We start from the raw sequence: 25,381 nt of genomic DNA on the forward strand, positions 1-25,381 counted from the left end.
TTTTCAGCAAAAGATTAGAACCCTGAAATTGAGAATCAGAGTGGTCCAGCTGTATTGAGAGTGCGTTTTAGAAAATCTGTGTGAATTAAATAGATGAGTGGTCATGTTGAGGTACATGTCAAATCCTTTCACATTAGAAAGTCTTCGACAGGGAAACTAAAGCTTGGGGAAGGGTGCCCCTGCAAGTGCTGTGATTGCGAGGTCCAAGCCCAGCTGAGGGAGATCTACATTGAATCAGGTACTTTTGTTGAGAGGTCCAAGCACGACTGAGGGAAACCTATGTGAACTCTGAAGGAAGCTTGAGCCTGACTGAGGGGAGTCTACAGTGAACTGTGATTTGTTTCAAGTAAACTATAAAGCAGGCTTGAGTCTGGCTGAGAGGAGCCTACTCTGAACTTTTCTGATTGTGTTGTAGAACTACCCAGACCAAGAGACACTGGGGCACATAACATAAGAGAGAGCTGAAGTGAAAGTCGAAGGGGTCCTGTGGAAGTTTATGGAAAAGCCTCATGAATTCGAAAGTCTTAGACATCATTGAAAGGTCTGAGCCTGACTGAGGGAGACCTGGAACATGAAATAAGTTAGGGGAAGGGAACCACTTAAATGTGAATAAAGCTTGGGGAAGGGAACCCCTGCAACTGATGTGATTGCGAGGTCCGAGCCCGGCTGAGGGAGATCTATGTTGAATCAGGTACTTTTGTTGATAAAGTCCAAGCCCGACTGAGGTAGACCTATGTTAATTTTATAGAACCGGGAAATAACCTTTTGGTGAACTTATGTGACTAACGTGGAAGGGCAAGCGGGCCTCAACCCACTTTTTGAACTGCCTTTTTTTGATAAACTGAGCCAGAGTGTGTCATCCTGTCTACGAGGGCTGCCTTACTACGTGCTGTCCAACGTGGGGAGGAGAACTGACTCAGCCATCTTGATCCTTTGTGTTATAACACTGACTTTCCTTTGCATACACAATCCCCTTTACACACTTTTTGTACACGAGATAGGGCAGGCATTCTTTTCTTTTAGTATAGGCCATCTTGATTTGACTTAGACCTACTAGGACTGCTTCTTTCCTTATTTCAATGGTCGGGATTACTCCTATTCTAGCATTAGGGCAAGTTAGGAGTGTTTCCAAACCGCTTGAAAACTGTTCAATAAACACCCTTGAATTTGCTCTTTGTGTTGCGTACTTACTTTTGATAGCATTCACCGCACCATCTCCTCCCCTACTTCCTTCTCCACCTGTGGTGTCCCCCAGGGCTCCAACCTCTGCCCCTGGCTCTCTAACAGTTACCTTGCTCTTCTGGCACTCATTTCCACCTTCTCCCCTAACTTTCAGTGCTACACGCAGATGACACAACGCTTCTTCAAACTTCCTGCTGACGCTCTTCTTACATCTCGGACTGCCTATCTGCCATCCAGTCCTGGTGCACCTACAACGATCTCTGCCTCAATGCTAGCAAGACTGAGATCCTTTCTATAGTGACCTCTGCTCCCTCTTTCTTCCCCTCACTCTGGCTAGCCTCTATGGGCTCTCCCCCCATCTACATCTAAAGCCAGAAACCTTGGAATCATTTTTGACTCCTCTCTCCCCTTCCTCTCACATTCACAACATTACCAAGAAGTCCCAATTTCAACTCTTCCTTCTCAAAGGAATTCTCCCTTATCTCACTTTCCCCCAGAAGCTCAATGGTATCAGAGCTCTGATTCTCTCCAGGCTAGACTACTGCAATAGCCTTCTCTTGAATCTACCTTCTTCCGCCCTACGACCCCTGCAGCTAATCTAGAATAGGGCAGCAAGACTTATCCTTGGCATCAAGTCCAGGGATCGCATCTCTCCTTCCCAAAAAACTCTTCACTGGCTCCCGGTTGCTGCAAGGATCAAGTTCAAATCCCTCTGCATCATCCATAAGGCTTTCTGGGGTCGGGGACCATGCTATCTGCAACTTGCTCTTACTAAATACTCTCCCTCTAGACCTCTACGCTCCTCGGGTAACAACTCTCTATGTGGCTCCCTCTTATGGAACAGCCTCCCCCTCCCTCTTCAGCTGGATCTCCTCAATTTACGGAAGCTGCTCAAGAGTTTCTTTTTCATCTCCTCCTTCCCTCCTTCCCTTCTTCCCTCCTCTGCTAATCCACAGCTGCTGTGATTGGTGACCAGGGCCCTTATGTGTCCTTCTGGGCACTTGACTCCCACACCCAATCGCCTTCAGCCTCTGCCCAACAGCAGCACTTGCATTGGCACTCACTGGCCTTCACCACTGTAGGCCTGCCCATATCTTATTTATACAGCTGAAAGCTCCTCAGTACTTCCTACACTGGGCACTTACACCTGCTGGACCCAGGAACACAAATTGACCACTGGACCAGAAGAGAGCCAAAGAAGATGATGACCGCGGGATGCTGCAGGACTGTACCTGTGACCAGTAGAAACCACTTTGTCATGCACCTCAACCTTCTAATCGACAGGGAAGGCCTCTGTGAGGTGTCTTTGTCGCTAAGACTATTGGGACCAACATGTCATCTGTCCTGCTTGAGGTTGCACACCAATTTTCTACCACAGGCGCATGCACTGCTGCACTACCCTGCAAGACCTGAAACTAGCCACCTTCTGTTGCATGGACTTCCAGATGCCCAAACAGCTGGAACTCAGTGTGGAAATCTTCAAGGCGCTGCTGGGACCCTAAACATCTGCTGTGTTACCCTCCACCAGGAGAAGTGTCTGCAGGGTGACCAGAGTTCGACCGCTGAGTTTCTGAGTGTTCCCTGACCCTGTCTGGGGCCAATGCAAGGAGTGCACCAGTGACTCTCTCTTCAAGGGTCCCCTCTTCATCGTGGAACTGAACCCAGGTATCCTGCCTGCTGTCTGAGGCCACCAGAGGCTTCTTCAGAAAACCAGGTGTTACCAACCTCAAACACCCAATCTGGTACCCCTGCCCGACATCTTCAATGGTGCACCTTGCTTCTTCCATTGATTTGCTATCATCTAAGCCTTTTCCTAACTTTCAGAGAGTTCCGGGGGCTGAGATTGCATATATCTATTGATGTTCCCCCCTCCCCATAGGGACATTGGGTGCAAAGTCCTGCTTATCTTAGCGCTATCCAGGGCTGATTCAGGGTGGAGGTGCCTGGGTCAGTACTTCTGTGGGTCCTCCTCAAGACTCCCAGGGTTTGTAGCTGCTTCTCTTCAAACGGAACTGGACATAAGGATTCTTAAGTCTCTATCTGACATTGATTTCTATGGCCTGAATTGACTAAACTTGTTACTGTACCTGCCTGAACTGAGTGTCCTCCTGACTACTCACCTCCGTTCTCCAGAACCTTTTGGGACCACTAAAGAACCCCAGAGAATTGGGGTAGACTAGGCCTGGATTTCTAATGTTCACTATATGCTAATCGGCCTACCTGTGAGATGCCATCACTTTCTACCTACTTTGAAAGTGTGCCCTAACGGGCCACGTTCTATGCTAAAGTACTTTAAAAGTAGTGTGTAACTCATATGGTTAATCAACTGTGAATTGTATATATGTGCTAAAGTATTTTACCTACCATATGATATTTAAAGTGTACCTTAGAAAAGAATTGTAATAAAAGGGTGTTATTTCGATAAATTACCTGTGTGGGTCTTTTACTAACCTGGTCTTGTTTATCTTGTTTTACCTTTTATTCGTACATTTTTGATCAAATGTCCAATATATATGAATATCAATAATATACAAACTCCAATTTTTTTTTAGAATTTTAAAATGCTGAAATAAACAAACATTGTTAAAAACATTGCATAACACAACCCAAAACTATCATAGTAACACCCATTATCCTCATCAGTTATTTACTTAGCTGTTCAAATGTTCATTGTACTTATCAGTGCCCCCTTCCTCCTTAGTGCAGCCTTGCTGCTTGGTCATGCAACTACAGTGAGTGCCTCTGCTCAACTGGGGTTGTAAGAAACGTACTAACGCTAGGCTGGCTTTTCCAAGTCCTTTCCCAGACAGAGACTTTGAAAAACCCTCCTCACACCACTGATGACTCAAGGAAGTGGTGGGAAACCCATTATTTTAAAGGCAAAATCCCTCAGGTGATTTGACTAAAGCTAACCTGCTATAGGGGTTCAATCCCTGCTCTTGAAAAAAGTGGACATTGGGTATTATGTCAGAAGGAAAAGGGTTTTGTGCTACACAAAATGCAGTAGAGGGGAAGTAAAGGCGCCCTCTATATGGAAGAGTAGAAGCACGGAGCACCCCAGCCAGGGAACTCTATATGGTAGCGTATGGACGCGCAACCAAGGCTTAAGCTCTCAGGAAGTGATGCAGGCTGGTTCCTAAATACAGTGAGTCCCAAAGCCGCCCAAAAAAGGAATGTCCACACACTATATTATGTGCTAACACCGTTCTTTATATACAAATAAGGTTCAAGATATATACATAATTCAATAACACTTTGTACTCTGGTAATTCTAATTTGGCAAATATATACAGTTTCTATGTGGTACCACACTTCACTTTAGATTCCTTTAAAATGCATCAACTGCTGACAGTTATAAATGGCATACAAATCATGCAGCAAGGTGTAACAGCATAGATCATAAGACAGCACGGCAGGTTAGGTTAAACAATGGCAGAATGCTTTCTTTTGCTACTAAGACAATTCTGTGTGAGGATCCCCCCACCTGGGCAACCTGTAATAAAAGTATTAAGACCAGTCCATAAATGTTTAAATAAGTCTTGTTTCCTGCTCAAAACTTTCAACCATCCCAATGAACCTGTTATGGAAGTGTTTCTTCGACGATTGATCGTGGAAGTCCTGGGAAGATGAGGCGTGCGGTAAACCTCGATGCAAAGTGTTCAGTGCCGCAAATAAGACTCAGTGATGGATGTAGGCCCGGCAGCGGGAGTCAGGAGTCACGTTCGGCGGTCCTCTGGCCTGTAGGTGCTGCAGCACGTACTTTGGGATAGAATCGACAATCGGGACTCGACCATAGGCTGAACCTCATATATTCACTCTACCAGTGTCCTGGGATGTCTTTGTCGGCTTTGGGTGGTGGGAAACCCACTGGCGGACTCTCCTCGGTAGCCAGCGACCTCTGCTTCCTCTGGTGGGACAAAGTGGTCGACAGCGATGGCAAGAGAGCCCTCTGTCAAATGCTCCTAGGCAAAGCTGGAGCTTTCATGGCTCCGGTCGTCGAGCAGCACAGTGTCAAGCTGTCCCTGCTGCTGGGCGACATGACTCGACTGGCTTCCAGCGGTCACATAAATCTTCCGAACCCCAGTCGATGGCAATGAACTTCGATGGCCTCCATGTCCCGGTGCTTCTCTTCAGGATTCTCAATAGACCCCTTCTCCGGATGTCAGACTCACAGAGCTGGCTATCAGGGTGCCCTGATAACGAGCAGCAGGTTTTCCACAATGGTCCCTCATAGCTTGGGAAGAGGTCTCCTAGCCAGGTCCTTTCTCGGATCAGTCCTCAATAGCTTTTAGATTTTATCGAAGGAAATGCAGCAGCAGTGTCCCTCACTCGCTCTGGCTGAGCCGGCTCAATCAGCCAATCACACAGAAGGACATTCATGCAGGCAGGCAGCCAATTAGGCTCACATGCATTCAGGCCATTCACTTCCAGCCAGACACCCATAAAAAGGAATGTGGATTGGGGCAAGCACCCAGCCTTTCAGCACACCACACTGTATTCATGTCAGTTTCAGGCAGGGCTGTCTCATTCAGTGTGTCACACATACAGAAACCAGACACCCATAACATACAATGCATATTGGTCACACACTCTATTCACACAGGTCCCGCCCCAAGGGTGTAACCACAACAAACAGTCACTGGGAAGGCTCCAGCCAGTCTGGCCTGGCCTTCCCCCAACATACCATATTTGGTTCTTCCAACCGACAGCCATTCAGGGGAAGGGACAGAGTCAGGGCTCCCCAGGACTTTGGGAACACAAGGTAACAGGCAATAGAAACCAAGAGGCCCCAGAGGCCATCTTGCCTTCTATCGGGAAACCACTGATTCCTATGGCAGGGCCTGGGTATCCCAAAATGGAGGATATTCAGAGCTCCTGTCACATCAGCATGAAGCTGCCTCCAGCCCATACCCTGCTCAGTGGGCAACACAAATGTGCCCAGATACACTAGGAGCACAGGGTTGTACCCCCACCCATGGGTGCCATAAGGGTACCCCAAGGGTCTGTGTTCACCATGACCATAAACAGTAGGCACTGCACTGCCAGTGCTCCCAACCGGACTCCTGTGCAGAAGATAGCACAGAACACACAAGGCAGTACAGGACAAGGACATCGAGGCCTTGTCCCTCCAATGCATTTCCAGCATCACAATACTGTCTCTGAAATGTTCTACAGGGCTTTGTATCTCAAGCTTCGATTTGAAACACTACCCCAGGCAAAGGTTTTGCATAGATGGAATTGCGACTTTTCTAACAAATGCCTTTTGTGTGAAAACGAGATTGAAAATGTAATGCACTTTCCCTTATTCTGCCGACTTTATTGCAATATCAGGAAGACGTATCTCACGATGCTATTTAAACATAGATCAATAAGAACTGTAAAAGACGCTTTAGCATTGTGCATTGACTCAATGGATGAATTGGCAGTGCATTCGGTTGTGAATTATTTGATGAGTGCATGGCCGGTTAGATCACGTTACATCGTTTGATATTGCGTGGGGTGTAAATGGAGTGTTTCATATAGAATAGTCCATCCTCGTTTCTGAGATTCTATGATTTCTATTATCACTATTGGACATTGTGGTTTTATGCATATCCCCAAAATGTAACTGTTCACAATCTGAAGATGAATTTAATAATGATGCTGTTTTAGATCCAAGTACACACGAGGGAGAAAAAGGAAATGTACAAATCAGACCTTGCATCTAATACTAACAATTTTGTATTTGTTGATTTTAGCTTAAAGCCACAAGATCTTAAGAATCAATAGTTCCTTTCTAGGAGTAACTATGCGATTATGTTTTCCATTTTTGCCATTTTTTACGATTACATTTAAATGATATATATTATGTAAATCGCTATGATGTTGCACGAAGAATACTTGAGCCAGCAGTTGTGATTTACATTATTTTCTTGTTGTTGTTTTAATGATCCAAGGATCCAAAAAAAAGCCGATTGCCCAACTGATGGATAGAGGAAGAGAGAAACAATATTGTGGAACAATCCTCCAGCCGTAAAGAGCTTCCTCTATCTTCACTAAACCCTTCCCTTCTCAATACAATAACATGCCTTTAGATATGCAGCACTCCACTCTGAGGATTAGACTTTTTTAATGGGTGTGCCCTTTGATCTTAGTGTATAGGCCAGCTTCCTGTGGAGTGGCTGTCTCTCTGGTAAGGGGGTTACCTGCCCTCACAAGGGAACAAAGGGGCAATCCCCCATGGCTACCTTCCTTCGAGTAGTGGCAAGGTCTAATCTGTCTGGGGAAAATACACAACAGCTTTCACAGCTGTGCCGGGCTCAAGTGTGAAATCAAATTGCTTTCGCTGTAATAATTATGTGAATACCATACATCATACCATAATTCTGGTATGGCTTGTATTTAACTAGTCACCTGCCACCACGAGGAGACTCGGTTTTAGCTTTGTGGTGCAGGTCTTAAATGCAGCCCCTCCACCGCAGAGACTTTGCTGTCACTGCAGCCATCAAATGGTCACTTGTGACCTCTGAACCTGCTCTGTGCTACTGGTAGTGCAGGTGCTGCAGACCAGGATATAGATGCAGCAGGGCTCAGACATACACTATGCTTTCGGTATGAAGCTTTATGAAAGGGGAATCTGTTCAGTAGATTTTCCTTTCAGAGATAGAATTACCTGCATCATTTTATGAATTGATAAACATTAAAAAAGCCAGGTTTTCTTTCTACACCCTTGTCTGGTGGCAATTCTCACAGTGAGACAAGAGTATGGTGGGAAAAAGAGCAGTTGATCAATTATACATTTGCAGGGGAGGAGTTTGAATGAATGTCTATCTGTAAGATCAGGTATTTGTTTTGGAGTAATTAGGCAGACAACCAGCTTAGTCCCGAGTTCAATGAGCTAGGAAAGGGCCACCAGATACATGTTATCTCTAGGTGGCTCATGGCTCCTTGTTACAACCTCATTCCTTGCACTATAAGCCAATGGAGACTGTTGAGCAAAGGAGGAAAGAGGAAGGGATGCAGATTCATACACAGACATGTGGAGGGCTTCACCATCCACAAGTAAAGATGTGCGTTTACTACTTGAGGTTCTGAGTGTATCGCAGCAAACTGAAGCTCACTTTAATAGCCCTACACATTTGGAATTCAGTGGGAAAAACCATACTCATTGCAGATGGCATGTCATCTGCAGCTCGATATACGTTTAGTAGATATAGGTCAACCTAGAAGCACATCATGTAGGCCACCTTTCGGCATTCCATGAGTAAGCCTGCTCACAATGCACATATCAGAAAGAAAAATTCAGAATCATTGTTTATTAGGCTATCGTGTCTTATGTAATCGTATCCAAGAATTCCCTGACATGCATCACACTCTAAAGGCCAACAAGGAGTAATACATCAATTTAATTTCCTGGTGCATGTGAAGTATAATAGGTGTAATTGATCCTGAAATGCATAAAGGAAATGAGTGATGGCACATGGAAAGAATGTACCACATTTGCCATTAATTCAATGAAAATGTAATTCTAGTTCAAAAGTGGATTTGGCAAACCTTATCATCCAGCTGTCTGTAGAAAAAGGCAATTTCCTCCTCATATTTTTTCTTCTCATCTGATGAAATGCTGACGACAACAGGTGCAATGTTGTCAATAAGGGGTGTGTTATCACATGGCTCCAGGGTTTTTTGATCCTTTGCACTAATCTGTTCATTTTCAGGCACAGCTTCTCCTGCAGACAGTGAAAAAGAATAACCAAGTTAATACTCACAATCAATCAGGGTATAGATTTAAGATGTATCTGCACCCGAGAGTCAAGATTCTTGTCAAAACATTAAACGTTATTTAAAAAGGAGGCTCAATGAGATTGCCAACATTAGAAATGCAATGAGGTGACAAATACTGAGGCCCTCGTAAGTATGGTTGTAGCAGTGAGAAATTGTGGTAATAGATTTACCGCCCTTTTCACCAAACCGTGATATTATGATGGCTAGAGACACTTTCCCCAGAAAGTTGGAACAATTATCCCCAGAATGACCACCAGCATAATTTACTCCATTCCGAATGGAGTCCTATGGAATGCCATAATGGGGCCTAACCACAAATTGGAATCTGGAGGATTACACAGGTGGTACATTTAAAAAAGGTTTTTCAGAATTACCACATAGTTCCTCCAAACTCGTAATTTGGCATGAGAGCTGATTAGTGTTACAAAGAAAGTAAAGAATGAAGAAATATGCAAGTATGGCAAGACAGAAGTATAAATGGATATACAAGGGGAGGGGGAAGGATGGAGGGAAGGGGTAAAGGAGAAATCAAGAAATAGAGGGAGAAAATGAGTTAGAAACAGACCAGGATAAAGGTTAAAAGAGGGAGACGAAGGATGGAGGTGGAGACGAGAGCCAAGGGGTGAAAGGGACAGTAGGGAGAATATGGAAAAAAAAGTGTAAGGGGAGGAAAGGGAGAGTGGAAGGTGGGAGATTTAGAGGGAGGGAGAAATTTGATGATAAAGGGGGTAGACGTTCATTGCTTTTAAAGTGGCTTTTATCGTCATGAATAAATCTCTCTTTTATACAGTGGTTCCCAATGTTTGATTATCGAATTGGACATTGGTGTGCAGTTCTGCCACATTGGTTCAGATGTACTCAGCACCTTGTACAATTTGCTCTTTCCCACCTATTTTGTTGGATTTTGCAGAGTATAACAGCGTGCCTATTCCTACTGTGATGACGTCCCCTGCCTAACCCTTGTGGGTGGGTATGTGTGGTGGGTGATTCTCTTGGCGGCTGATCCTTGAGGTAGGGGCACGCCCAGGGGTGCATCACTAGTGCACAATCATACACATGTGCACACCCTCACAGGAGCCCGGCCAGAGGGAAGGGGACAGGGACCTATAAAGGAACCTGAAAAGTACATTGCTATGAGTGTTTGGAGAAAGAGTTTGTGAGTTTAAAGTTGGTTGGAGGAAGCAGAGGCTGGAGAAAGAGTAGGTTGGAGGTGACAAGAGGAGCAAAGGAGGTGGTGGAAAGTTTAAGAACTAAGGGGAGCAGGGGGAAGGAATAAGCTCAAAGGAGGGGGAGTTGACAGAGGGAGACCAGGATGTGGTGAGAGTAGAACCGGAAGAAGGGATGGTGGAATGAATTATAGAAGCGGTGCTAATGAAGAGTTGAGCATAAGAGGAGGTAAAGAGAGGAGCAGTCTGAGAGAAACAGAGTACAACGACTAGAATTGAATAGAGGTAAATGCATTTCCCACTCCTACCGGGTGTGTGAGGTGGGAGGGAGGAAACAGAGTACATGCTGAAGCCTCAATAAATGGATGCCAGGTGTCTGGACAGAGATGGACAGATGTGAGAAAGAGGTTCAAAATGAACCAGCTCACATCAGGGGGGTGAGGAGGCCCGTCAATGGGTTGAAAGACAGGGACCCATGGATAGGAAGGCCCTCAGTTGCCTAGACACCAACCTGTGTGACCTACAACCCATCCTCTGCTTTGCTGGACATTGGGGGTGGTGTGCATTACCTGGACCACCAACTAAGAACTGAAGCTGTGTATCCAACTACTTGATCAGGCAGTTGGAGAGAACCAAAGTGCAAATTATGCTTTTTTCTTTTTGTTATAGAGTATGATGGCTTACACAAAAACGTGTATTCTTAATCCGGTCAAATTAAAATATTTTTGAAAAGAAAAGGAATTATCAATGCATTCCAATTCTCATTAAAAATTCTTACTAATTGTTCAATGTGCCTAATTCCAATTCAATTTTCGCCATGTAAACAAAGCAGCCTGCACACATTATTTCAGCATGTTTCATCCATCTTCTCTGTCATTGTTAGAAATGTTACTACTCAAACTCGTTGGGATGTCTTCTCCAACTGCGGCAGAGTCATAACATTATATTATTAGATGGTACATATTCTCGGTTTAACTAATCACTTTACAAAAATGGCATTTCTGGTCAATTCGGGGTCCCTGCCCCAGTCACGTTTCTGGCTCGCATTAAATTATAGCACATGTACATATATTTTCTTTTTTTATAGGGAAAGGTAATTTTCTTTTATAAAAGTTGCATTCATTACCTTGTCTGGCAAGTATTTCAGGTACATCACAGTGTTTATGTGCTCTAAATATTTGACAATTTGTGAGTAATCTTTACAGTTGATCCATTTTTAAACAGAATTTGCTCCATAATTTGTCTTCATTCCATCAATGTGAAGCTGTTCAACTGTTGTACTAATAAGTGTCCAAATGTCCCAATCTAGAGACCTTCGTCAATGGCTTCTTGTTGTGTAGGCAGTACAGTGTAAGACTATTTGGGGTAATTGAACATCATAAATGAGTGCTCCCAGGATTGCCTATGCACAAATGCACACAAAGCTCACATCCAACCACAGATACTCAAGTGGCAGAGATTTTGGGAGCCCAAGTGCTATTCTCCAACATATCACTTACCATCTTTTAAGCCATTATAGTTTCTGCACGTCCCACATGTCAGGCCTGCACAGTAGAGTTGGCACAGTTATGATTTTAGGCAGTGGCTAATGGTTTCATAGTGAAACCTCCATATTGTCCTTCAAACTTTAAAGAGTGAACATTAGTTGCTTCATTTTGTGTTTCACTGATCTTTTTAGATCCATATCAGACAGCTTCCCATTTATCCCCACTCAAAAATACTTATAACATCTCACCATTTCTAGTTTATCTCCATCCAGGGACCAGTTCAGAGGGCACTCTTCTGATAGGAGAAGTACCTAATTTTTGTCTTGGAGGTGTTGATCTCCAGACGTAGGTTTTTAGAAAATATCTTAATACAGCATCCTAGTATCCGAGACATTGTAGGCGTGTGGCCCTCAGCTTAAGCGGAAAAGATCTACCTTCACTGAGGACATTAAAAAAAATGTCAGCAATGACGACATTAAAAAGCACAGGCGCAAGAACGCAACTCTACTTCAACTCCATGGCTCTTTGCATCTGGTTAGTAATTTCCCCATTTCCATTTCGCCAGACCTTTACATTGTACTTTGTGTAAAGAGCCATAATCATTTAAAGCAGACCTCGCAGAATGCTCCATTCGCAAATTTTGATCAAAGCTTATGGCGATTGACTCAGCCATTGGCCTACTCTACAGAGCATGAATCTGGGCTCTGCGGCTCATAGCCTAATTGAATGCTGTTAGTTCTGGGCCTTAATCTTTGCATTTGTTGGACTGTAAAACCCGTTTGGAATTGTGGTAAAATGTACTTCAGTTCTGCCCAGTTAGTAAGTTCTTTCGATAAGATCTTGGCAAAGTCCTTTGTGAGGGCATCTAGCATAGCCACTTGTTTATTGTCAAACAGGTCTATTAGTCTGATTTTCTATGATAGAAGGACCAATATTTCTCTTTTCCGTGACTTGGGAAAATATCCTAATTCACGTGTAGCCATAATTAACGACTAGTGTACTTCTATTCACTTCTCATGGCCCGTTTTAGTGTTTCATTGCACAGGCCGTGGGGTTCTGGACTTTGACAATTGACATCATGCGAAATTAATAAGCCTTTATAAATGCACTTGGTTTTTCTTAACTTGTCCGGTCATAGGTTGGCCATTGTTTTTTTGTTATGCACAATTTAATTAAAGGTGGTTAGTATGTATTCTTCAGACATTTCAGAATAAATAGGGGAGATGTGTGTGACGTCCAGTATATTGCTCTTATAATTAATCAATTACAAGAACCTTCACAATCATGTTCAGCAATTATTGCCAGCATTTCATGACAATTTGCTGTTTTCATCTGACTTTTTGGGAAGTGTTGCAAGTTCTTGTATTTTTTGCAGGCTCATCTTGGTTTTCACCACCTATTACCTCAGAGCTGAGTTTACATTTCTCATATGTTTGCTGAGTTCCCTGTGCATCATTACTCTTTTCTTCCCATATTTTTATCATTCTTAGGACTACAGATCTCCTGACACTCCCAGAATTGCTTCAGACTGACCCATCCATATGTACGTAGGAAGCTGGACATCAACAAGGTGCAAGCTTCACTTTTCCAAGAGACGAAGCGATGCCGGGAAGAGACAGACTGAAAGACATTCAAACTTTACTTAACATGCTTGGAGCAAGGAGGGAGACTGCCGTTATTACCCATTTCTTGAATTATCCCTTAGCCCCAATTCTTTGTGACACGCCCCAATAAACCTTTGGGCTCCAATGTCATACAGCCTCTGGGTCCTTTGCAGCAACGACTTAGTCTCAGTGGCAGGTCAGCGTACAGCCAGGAATGGACCACTGCAGCAGTATGCCAAAGAGGCATTCTCCACATTACAGCTGCCTCAGACCACGGATGGCTTCTCAGTGTTCTCTGGAGGCTTCCTTCTTTCCCAGCCCCAAGCTGCCTGCTGAAAATTAACAAGAAGCTCTGCAATCCACACCGCATACTGTCCGTGCTGCACCAGATCTAGAAAGCACACACTCTTCTTGGCCTCCCCAGAGCAAGAACGCTGCCACCATTAAGGCAAGACCAATGGAGTTGGCAATATGTGATTATTCTGCTATGTAAACACTTAAGACACACGGGCTGGGAATGGTTGGAAGCATGTTACAGCTGCTGCTACAATTCTTTGAGCGAGTAAATCGGCCCCACATCACCACTCCACAAAGTTAGATGGGGTGGAGGCTAGTCTTGAAATGGTGACCTCTTACCGAATGTTTGGAGTTACTCCACTTGATATTTTAAATGCTACAGACTCCAAAGCAAGATAGTGCATGAAAATGGGCGGTGGGTGGGTAAAAGGTACAGCTGTAGTGCCCAATTTACTACACATTTTCACCCAAGACACGCTTTGCGAGGGGAAGCAGTTGTCTAACGTTTGTTGTGCAAGTCTTTTAACTTGTGATAGAGGCACCAATAAACTGAATTACAAAACCAGCAAAACCAGTCTTGGTGACTGCACAAAAGGCAGTAAAACAAATCCCAGGGTAACTTCACAGGGGCACAAAAGAGCAAATGGCTAAGATCAGACTGCAGTAAGCGTACAAGGCAGGAAGTATTAAGTTGCACTTTCAACTCAGGTGCTGTAATTATACATTTAAACTTAGTGAGTAACATTGTTTTTTAGACAGTTCGGGCTTACTACTTTTGTATATTATTTTAAACATGATTGGACCCTATTTTGCTCTCAGATAGGATTGCAAGGTGGGGACCTGATATGTTAGTAGCGAGCATTAGCAAGGTTTCCACTGCCACATTTTTGCCATTTGCAATGTGGAGGGGGGAGAGGGGTAAATCTACAGAGGAAAAGTCAGCATATATGCATGTGCACCATGTTTTACTTTTCACATTAGTATTTTATATTGAAAAGTGTGTAAATGGTAGCTGGCATGCTGACATGCCAGCCAGGTTAATTTCTTATTGTGAACACTGTTTGGAATGCTTATATGGTAAACGGCACTCACTACTGAAATTCAACCCTCATAGACATGCTTGCATGTTGGGGTGGATGCAACTGTACATTTGAATTGGTGTTCGTATGTACACATGATAAGCAATATTTACACATCTGCGAACATGCAGCCACACTAATTCTTTCCCACTGAAGGAATGCATAGTTTAAACAACTTAGCTAATATAGGTTTAGTTACTTGTAATCCAGAAGGTTCTCTGATTTGGCAAACTTGCAGCTGTAAAACTTTTGATACTATATCCTTGATGTTACAATATTTTGGAGCTCTAATCAGTATGACTACTTGTTTATCATATTTCAGTTTGAACAAATCTGTCTTGAAAAAGGCCAGAGTATGGGTCGAAACACATGTTGGCTGTGATTCGTTTTGCAGAGTAATGCAACACAAGTAATACCAGTTATTTTCAAATCGTATCCCCAGTTACCCCAATCATTGTTTCTTCATATGTTTTTACACATTTTTAAGATAAGTGCGGACATTGGTCAGGGCATTGTGTTGCAATTATTAAGCTTTGGAGGAGTGTGTTCATTGAAGTGGATGGAAAGAAGGCCATGTTGCTCACAGTTAAATGTCTGAATGTAAAAGCATGTTTACACTGTCACTTATGTGTGCATTTATGAAGTCTGTTTGTAAAGATCATAATGTAATGTAGTTTGAGAGCTAGGGTTTAAAGTGTAGTTCCCACATTTGAAGTTGCTTTATTTTTCAGTTCATGGGACACACATAAGAGTTGTTAAGTAATTAGGTGGCTGTAAATGTGGTTTTAAACTCAGTGAGTAACTTAATATTTTCTAGAAAGGTGGGGTTTTTTTGTTTTAAAGTAAATGATTGGACCTTATTTTGTTCTTCACAATGGGGACCCGATATGGTAGTAAAGAGGTTTAGCAAGGTTTTTGCTGCCATATATTTGACATTTACAGGTTTGGGGGTAAACCTGCAGGGCAAATGTCAGCATATATGCATGTGCGCCATGTTTTTGTAGTCTATAGTGCAAAGTGAATAAATGCTAGCTGGCATGCTGACATGATAGCCAGGTTTATTTCTCATTGTGAACACTGCTTGGCATGATGACATGGTAAACAGTACTTGTAACGAATCAAGGGATTCAGTCACTTCTCCCTAGAGGGCAGCCTCTCCTTGTGAGGCTAGGGAGGCGAGCCACTATGCAACATTTCCCATAGGGGAGGCGGCAAGCGCCACCTCAGAGGGAGTGACTCCCTCCTGGGAGTAAGGAGGAACTCCCTAATGCCCTCCCGAGGGAAATCCCAATATAACCCAGACCTTAAAATACAACAATCCCAAAAACCTCTGCGTGTTACTCTGATGTTGCACCACCCAGCCATATGAATATAAAAGGTACGGAGAAGAAGAAGATAGTAACTGAAGTAAAGAGTACTCAGTGGTTGGCAACCAACTATACTGAGACGAAGATGTGGCGAGGAGTAAAGAGTGCACCAAGGAAACAGAGAAAGGACAACAGATTTTTTGAAGTGGTCGTGTTGGGTAGAAATTACGATTATCCTGTGAGCAATGCCTTTATCTTGTGGTGTACGGAATTTGCTCTTACTAAGAACATTTTCAGGGTGTAAACTATCAACAAATTGAGGGCACGGCCATGGGAGCAGCCATGGCTCAAAATTTGGCCAACATATATGTATAAAGATTTGAGAAATCCATCATTTATGTTGACAGTAATCCTTTCAAACCTAATCTAAGACAGTAGCTGAGGTATATTGACATGTTTTTATTGTATGGGATGGTCCAAAAGAGGAAGCAGTTAACTTTGTGGACTAGCTTAATCAACAGAATAGATTTTTGAAATTCACAAAAGAAATTGGTGAACACGAGATAAACTTCCTTGATATCACTGTTTTCCACCATGACGGGACTAAGTCAAAACAGACAGCAAGGTTACTGATAAGAATGCTCTGTTACATTATTCAAGTCATCACGCTAATCACATCAAATCTAACTTACCTTTTGGGCAGTTTTTGAGGCTTAAGAGGAACAGTAGTTTGAAGGTAGATTATGAGAATAGTGCCAATTACAAGACAAACTCCAAATCCAAAGCAATTGGTGAAAGAATCAAAGTGAGCTTATAACAATCGGGAAACACTCCTAGAAAAAACTGATTGGAGAACAATGGAAATAAACACCTTTTCAAATTTGTCCTATAAAATCAAATCAGTTGTCACAAAAATATGGAAGAAAGTGTATAATAAGGAAAAACCACCACCATAAGTGACATATAGAAGGAGTCAGAATCGAAGGAATATCATTGTGAGGAAGATCTCAGAAAAACAACAAATTAATACACATCAAACTGCGCTTTGGGGTATGCCACCAGTTACAGGTAATTTTTTATGTGGACAATGTGTAATATGTAAACACAATGGTCTGAACGAAAAATGGAAGTTGAATGAAATGACAAATGATAAGAGCGAGAATGTTGTCTATAGATTTACATGCCCTTGTGTTCTACACTGTGTGGGCAAAACCAATAGAAAGTGTAAACCAGGTTGATCGAACATCCCAGCTGCATCAAAAATAAGATAATATTGGCCCCTATGGTGAAACATTTCTTGGAAAAGGAACATGGCCATGGCCATGAAGAATTGTCCTGGGATATTCTTTAAAATAATCCATGGTCGAAATAAAGAGGACATTGATTGCGAATTACTAAATTTTGAACAGAAAATGATCTTTAAGATCCAAAGCCATCTAACAGGTTTAAATGAGAAGATAGAATGGCATCATGTGACCCCAGTTTAATTGCACTAAATGATGGTACCTTGGTCGATGCAGCGGATTTGGTCTCTGAGCAAATGGTCAAATGAGGGGCTTTAATGTTATAAAATACTGTAAAATATGGATGTTTTATGAACATCTATATCTACACATAATTTCTGCTGTTACACTTTTGCAGCATCTGTTAAACAAACCAAGTATTGTTAATTTGCATTGTTGGTACAATGTTGTGTGAAAACATAGTAGGTTCTCCCGTTTTGTATCTAGGTTCTACAGCTTATTGATGTACAAATGTACTAGGTGAGATGTTTAACATTTAGAGTGTACATTTTTTGCATCCATTAAGATATTACAATGTCATACGATTCTCACACACAATGGAGCAACAAAATGTGTATATTTTACTTGTTTAGAATCTATCTTACACCTTCATATAGTGTGATGTTTTGGAATGTAGCCAGTGGCATTTGAGGACACATTCCAGTGTTCTACCAATTCTTTATGCTGTTTGGTGCCAGCAGGTTTCCGTTTGTAATGCGAGTAGTTTTCCATCGGAAGGGTTTTTTGAAACGCATAGTGCGATAAAGTGCAGTTAAGTGAATAAACCAATATGCCCGCCGTTTCCGACCTTCAGGTGCCGACTAGGTACGGCCGTCTTCAGTATCAATGTTACGATTGGTGTGTATTAAGCAAACAGACACTGCCCGTGTCCACAAGTGTTTGATGCCCATGATTAGATTACATGAAGGGTTGCTCACTATATTAATACCTGCAGGGGTTTTGTTGGTGAATAAATGGGGCTAAGTAAACACAGATTTTCACTGATCGAATGACTTAAAGGTTAACACTTGCAGTTTTATTTTACACCAAATGCGGCTGGTAATAACGCAGCAGTTCTATGAAGTAGTTACCAAATTGACCACGGGTGCTACAGCTTAATATTGAGAGGGTCCCATGGTGATGGACATACTGATAGACAACCATGTTTGGCTGTTCATGCATGTTAACGAGTTTGACTGCATATTGCTTAATTTGTAGATTGGCTCTGGAATGTCACCAGTCTTAATGAAAAGTAATGCTGTGTATGAATATTCATTTAAGAACTAGATGCGTACAACGAATGTGATGGGCAGTTCTTCCCAAGGTAGTAAGTGTGGCTTTGGAGGGTGATTAATGAAGGTGTCACTTTGATTCTAAAGTGTATTATTCTTTGTGGATGAAATGTGAGGCTGATTAGTCCCTTGTTGGTGTCTTTGTTGACAGATGAGTTTGTGTGCTACTTGGGAGCAACTAAAATTGATGGAATTCCTAATGAATTGGAATTGTGGAAATAACTACATTGCAAAAGAGGTATCAGGCTTAATTAGTAGGTATTTCCTTGGTTACACATTTTGTGGTCTGTGCTTCATTCAGACCATCACTGTGATGCAACAATTGTTTGTGTTATGGTGTTTATAAATGCAACAATAGCATACTTAGTCAAACTGGTGATATGGCATTCTTTCTTTTTCTTTTAGTGCATTTTATAATCGCTAAGAGTGTTTTATGCGAGAACCACCCGCAGCACAAAGTGTTGGAAAAAATATAAATAAATTGTAAAAGGACATCCCCGCATGAATGTTCAACCAACATGGTGCGATGAACAGAAACATGTTGGGATTTTGAAATGGTGGCACTTTATTTTGATTGAGTTTTTAAAATTGTATCTGATGAATTGTTTAGTGTTGATGTATTGTTATTGATATGTGATTTCAGTGTATAAGTATATATGATGCTTTGTGTTATGTTGGGTGTTTAGTGTTTTAACTTTTTATAGTTATGATGTTTCATATTGATTAAATAAATTGATTTGAAATGTTTTAAGGTCTACTCGGTCCATTTTTTCAGGACTTGTAGTGGGTGAAGAGAGGGGCCTGTCACCAGATATGAGATGGTAATGAATGATATTGATCTATCTCTTTTCTTACGTACACACACTGGGGAGGAACCAGCTGACCATAGATAAAAGGAAAGAAGGACTAATGCGGGAAGTTCAGGAAGCCCAGGAGCTACAAACATGGAGACACGTAGAGAATCTGATAAGCCAGGAGAACACTGGTTCGGGAAAGCGTCTGGAGTAGCCCGATGAAAAGCAGAGGGAAGGCAGGAAGCCAACCCCCACAGAAGAAGAGGCAGAGCTCAAGATGGTGGCATGACCCAGAAAGGGTGGACCAGCTGGTCCATAAAATGCGCTGAGAATGCCGAAGCCCAGACGAAAGGCAATGGAAGCAGAAGAGGTGGAAGCTACGCATTGAGAAGAAGGTGTCCTCGTCCCGCAGGAAGACCCGGTGATGCTCACCTACAAGAAAGAAGGTAACGGTGTAGCAGGAGACCCAGAAGGGGACCACAAGATTGTATCAAGACTCCTCATAATCGTCCCAGTACAAGTGCAAGTGAATATTGGAAGGAGATCAAAGAGTACCAAGGGACCAATCATACTCGTCCTAATACAAGTATATACCAATATCAAGTTAAGAACACTCCGAGAGCCAACTTGTACGTCTGAAGATAAGGGAAATTCAAGGAGAAAACAACAAGTATCAGGGGACCCTGCTCCCAAAGAGATCAGAGAAGGAAGTGAAGGTTGATGAAAGACAAGTTGAGAAACTAAGTAATCAAGCTAAGAGAATTCCATATAACCCCAGGGGTAAAGATTTATAAAGAGACACTGCAAGATTCATCAGTAGAACTTTATTTGTGGAACCAAGGAACTCATTGCATAGAAAACTAAGGAAAGCCCAGGAGGGGTAAAACGCCCTTAAAGAACGTAAAAGCACTCATTCAAGACATTAATAGCAGACATCTCTAGACCAAACTCTTAGCGATATAGAAGCTTGTCCAGGATAAGGGAGTCATTCTCCTGCACCCCTCTTTTCTTTGAGCATTTTTGAACAGTGGTAGGGGCTGAATAGGTTAGTTTGAGACAGAGGACAGTTTAATATTTTGGAAAATCCCACTGACGACAAACACCCCGGTTAGATTTGCGCTAGGTAGAGCAAACATACCATTAGGGATAGATTGGCCTTTCCTTTATTATTTAAATAAAACGGATTGTGAAAATGCCACCAGTGACTACATCTCCTTCTGACCTAGCACACACTCACAACAGACATTCAACCCTCACAGGCATGCTTGTATGTTAGGAAGGATGTAGTTGCAATTCTGAACTGTTATTAGTATGTGCACATGGGAAGCTATGCTCCCGCATCCAATGACTTCCTATGCAACATGGGAATCTGTGGGGGAAGGTTTAATTACAATGTTCCATATTCCATGCCATGTTTACATGTCATGAAGCATGTACAATGGATTTCTAAAGGGGTGCCTGCTTTATGCTGGGTCATGAAGCAGGTGCAACCCATAGGGATGTTCAGCATTTATATAGAGAGTATACAATAAAAGAAACTAAAATAAAAACATTGGAAAAGCAAACATTTTTAGAACATGTATAAGTCTTGCACATTTGTCAGCGGCTGCTGTTCTATGATAAGTACTACCATCAATGGACACATAAAACGAATATAGCAGTACCTGAGAAATGCATTTCCCATGACTACTGAAAAGGCATAGCAAAACTGGTGACATTCATAATATTTGCTTACTGTTGATGCTAGAGGAAGGTATGGTTGGGATTGAAGTATCTGCACTCTGCCTCTTCAAATTGGGGAATAGCTCTTTTACAATGTAATTAAAATAAACAAAAGACTTTAAATAGATTTTCCAAGAAAGAGGAGGAGAGTTTTTTTTTCTTTATTGGTGACATGACGTGGTGGTCAGCCGACACATGTTTCGACCCGTGGTCGTCCTTAAGGCTGACATGTAAATCATCTTACCCTATGCCTGTTGGCTGTGTCCTAATAAGTAAATCTTCACAGTATAAGTGTGAACACACATACTTCTGGCATTAGTATGCCCTGTTCAAATTGTGCATTCCATGTCCATGACCTGCATTGGAAAAGTAAAACGAAGGATTCATATAGTATTCTCCAGCACGTAGCGCAATTATAATAAAAAGTCTATCATTCCATAGAAATAACTTATCATTGTCAGCAAACATTGTAGGTCCCAATACCTATGGCGTTCCGCGTGTGTGCTGAGCGCAAACGCCTTTGTTATTCTTTTGTAAACGGGTTCCGTTTTGCATGTGATGTCACGCACTCCATGACGTCGGTGCACGCGGCATCACACGCATAATAGTAGTGACATCATAGGTTTACCTTCAGTGCGGGCGAGTGTACTTGTGGTGGCATATTAACAAAGGCTAATCATTCCTTAGGATTCCAATATGAATCAAACAGTCATTTTAAAATCTATGTTATTGACAGCAGTTCTAATAAGAATATTAAGGCACCAGTTAAATTATAATTCCTATTGGATATCTGATGGTTTGACTGTATAACCTCTGTTGGAGTTTTTGGAGTAGATAAAGGTAGTAACTGGATCTAAGATGGCAACAGTTGAAAAGTAGGGTGGTTACCTGAGCATATGATGGGAGTCTCTGGCAAATGTGTAATACTTGAAGGTAAAAGAGCTGGATTTTAACCTGATAGTTTAGTGGTTTATTGAATTCACAAGATATAATTCTAGTGACAGAACTAAACTAGAGTATGGTCTTTTTATTACAATAATAAACATTAAACACAGTAATTTAGGAGTTTAGTGCTTTGCAGCATGGTAGGAAATCTGGTAGACTATGATGTGAATGATTGATAGAGTGAGTGTCAAGGCTTACCAGTGTCATGAATCCTATGGATCCCTCACTAAACCCCTACCTAAAGTCTTCTCCCAGGTGGCCAGGAATAGGCAGAAACTTTTAGGTGGTGTTCTATGGGAGGATCACCTGGGAGGAGAAAAGGCTGAGGGAGGTGGGGGGAAATCAGTGGCATGAGACACAGTATTTGTCCTTTGAAAGGAGGAGCCTTTCTGGGGTGCCGAAACAGGTGATGGCATATTGCCATTACGGTTTCCCTGACACACAAAATCTGTGACCCAGGTTACAAGCTCTGTTAAATCTGAGCACACCTTGTCAATAGAAAGATCTTGTAAGAATAAATACCTTCCTTGCTCCCTAAAGTGTAACATAAAAGGATGTAGAGAAAATGCCTTAAATCCAATGTACTCCTCTGTAACAATCAATCCTAACAGTCAATCGTTTTCTAAGCTTAATGGAAATAAATTTACCCTTAAAAATAGCTCAGCTGTTGAAAAAAGTAGCTTAATTGATGGGGACTACATGTCCCATAATACCTGAGGTACTGAGACGAGGAAGAGGGCTGGAGAGGCATTCTGTAGCTATAGACAGGCATTTAAGTCTAACAGCCCACACCTGAAGGAACCTGGAAGGTATAAAATGCCCCCTCGGGTACAGGCAATTGAAAAGAGTGGAAGGAGCTGGAACTGTGATGGGAATGGGAGCTGTGCAGTAGCATGCGAAGGAAGAAGGCACAAGGCTGGCAAACCAAGCAGAAGCGAGAGAACAAGAGGGACGTCGGAACTTGGATACAGCAGCTTTCACTGGTGTGTTCTGAGAGGGTCCTGTTCCCACAAACTCTGAAGTGCAGAGGCTGCGCAGCGGAAGACGTGCAGGAGAGTTGTCTTTCCCCGTGCAAGTCTGATTGCCATGGCTTGCCGAGCTGCAGACATGCAGGAGACCGAGGCAAGAAGCAATTGTCAAGCCATGGGTCTCAGGAGCGAGAGGAGCTCACAAACCATGTGGCTGAGTTGGAGACACCTTTTAAGGGTGTGGGTCCCCAGCAAGCCAGAAGCAGTAGAAGTTGTGGCAGAATGCGGGAAAGCAATGTGACCGCACAGCAAGTGTCTAAGAAGCCACAGCGTTCTAATACATTGCACAAGTATTGTCAGCAAGAGTATCCATCTCCCTGTTAACTTGCGCAAGACTTTAAGCGAGTAGAAGTTGTTAGTTGCATCTAAAATACTCTGAACCATGGAAATGTAGCACTCACCTATAACGTGAAAGGCCTTTTTACTCTTGTGAGAAGGTAATGTTACTAAACTCCATTGTTCCATTATTCAAAGACTGTTAATGCTGGAAGGAATGGTTGTGTGTCCCTAATTAAGGAGAGGGAATGCTGCTAAAACCATTACTGAATACCTAACTTTGACAATACAAGAGTTACAATCTTTAAATTGTGAAAATGACATCAGAGAATGGTCATGTGTGCCTAATTGCGATTCCCAAAGAAGGCCTGAACTCTATTCTTTACTTTCACACTGAAATACAATTATATAGCAATCTATAAACCTTAAAAACGAGATCAAGAAGTGGTTGCATGTGACTAATTCTGATTTTCAAAGAAAGACTGAATTCTATGCTTTATCCTAACATGGCATACCTTTCATGTAAAGAAGCTAAAGTGTATAACATTTGAAGAAAACAAGCATTACCTAAGCCAATAGACTCCCCATATTCACACTGAAACCAACCTTTCAAGCAATCTAACTGTACTGTGAAGTCGATAACGGTTTATTGACCTAAAATACAGGTGTTCAAGTATTACCTGATGCTACGAGAGTGGCACCAAAGCTTCTGGGTAATTGGGCTGATAACTGGAAGAAAGGGGCAGGTAAAGTTGGGGAAGAGACTATTTTGAAGTTGACACTACCTGTAGTGCCAAAGACTGTGGAAGAGAGTGAAGTAAGTCTCAAAGGCAACCCCAGGTTGTTATTGTGGCAGAGAGGCAAAAAGGCTGCCCCTTTTGAAGAGAGGTATTCAGAAGAAGAGTGTCTTGTCTACTTAAAGTTGTTGAAGCACTTTAAAGTATATCTTGTCAAAGTACTGAAGCTGTGGTGGTTTATCTGGTTGTCAGTGGATGCAGTATTTTAGTAGTCCAAACACGGAAGAGTACTGTGAGACGAAGGTGACTGTTCTCATACTAAATGAAGTAGAAGTGAAATTGTTAAAGTTGAAGCAGCAGCACTAAGAGGCCATCCTGACAAACATACAATTGTAAAGCCCAAAACTATAACAAGAGAATACTGTTAACCAAGAACTGTGGTTCACTGGTAGTTGTGGATATTGCATTTCTTTTGAACTGTGGCAAGTCTTCTTGAGGAAGGTGACAAAGCATCATGGCTGAGATTACCATTGGTGCTATTTGAAGAAAGTGGAAAGCGGATATTTCATCAAGAAGAACAGATTTGCTAGTGGAACTTTGGTTAATTAACTTTTACATTGACTTTGAACTACCAAGAACTGATTTGAGAGTTTCCACTTTTCCTGTTGCCTCCCAGGCCCTCTGTACGGCTCTGGCTTCTCACCTCACCACTAAAACTCAGGACATCCTGTCTCTCCTCTTCCTCTCCATCCATCTCTCTCAGCCCCCTCCGACCACCTCTCCCTCTCCTCCTCCTTTCTCCTCTTTCTCTCTGACAACACCTCACAATGTTTCTAGACAAGTACGATCTATGAAAATGTCATCCAAACAGGTGCTTCCCTGCTCCTCCAGAACCATCAAGGACCACATTGACAGCCTCGCTCCAGCCTTGGTCAATTTCTGCAATCGCTCTTACGCCACTGGATCCTTCCCCTCTATCCTCAACCACCCCCTTGTGCACGCCCTTCTTAAAAAGCCTTCTGCCGATCCTGCCTTTCTGGCAAACTATCACCTGATCTCCATTACTCCTTTCCTGGGCAAACTCTTGGAAAAGCTGGCTGTCTCCCAACTTACTCTCCATACTGAATCTGTTGGTTATCTCCATGACCATCAGTCTGGATTCAGAGCAGCCAGAGACATGGAAGCTGCTCTTCTGAACACCTATGAAGATCTGCTCACTAATATTGACTCGAGCCATCCTTCTGTTCTCATCCTCCTTGACCTTTCCTCTGCCTTTGGCACAGTCAATCACGCCACCCTGATCAAACGACTGAGAACTTGGCGATAATGGATCACGCCCTGGAGTAGTTGACCTCCTTCCTGCTGGACCGACCCTCTCAGGACCAACTTGGTCCTTTCTCTCCACCACTTCTCTCCAC

At 42.6% G+C, this 25,381-nt stretch overlaps 1 protein-coding gene across 1 annotated transcript in view; it reads right to left on the minus strand.

Annotated features, from left to right (window-relative positions):
- The window catches only part of KIF5C (kinesin family member 5C), an 870,858-nt gene that overhangs the window by 287,732 nt on the left and 557,745 nt on the right, over positions 1-25,381 (minus strand). Inside the window, exon 12 of the mRNA XM_069616501.1 lies at positions 8,716-8,891. Coding sequence (XP_069472602.1) covers positions 8,716-8,891 — 176 coding nt within the window. The remainder of the gene's footprint in view (positions 1-8,715; positions 8,892-25,381) is intronic.

This window comes from Ambystoma mexicanum, chromosome 9 (assembly GCF_040938575.1).
Source record: "Ambystoma mexicanum isolate Mex_15411 chromosome 9, UKY_AmexF1_1, whole genome shotgun sequence".
Classification (NCBI taxonomy): Eukaryota; Metazoa; Chordata; class Amphibia; order Caudata; family Ambystomatidae; genus Ambystoma; species Ambystoma mexicanum.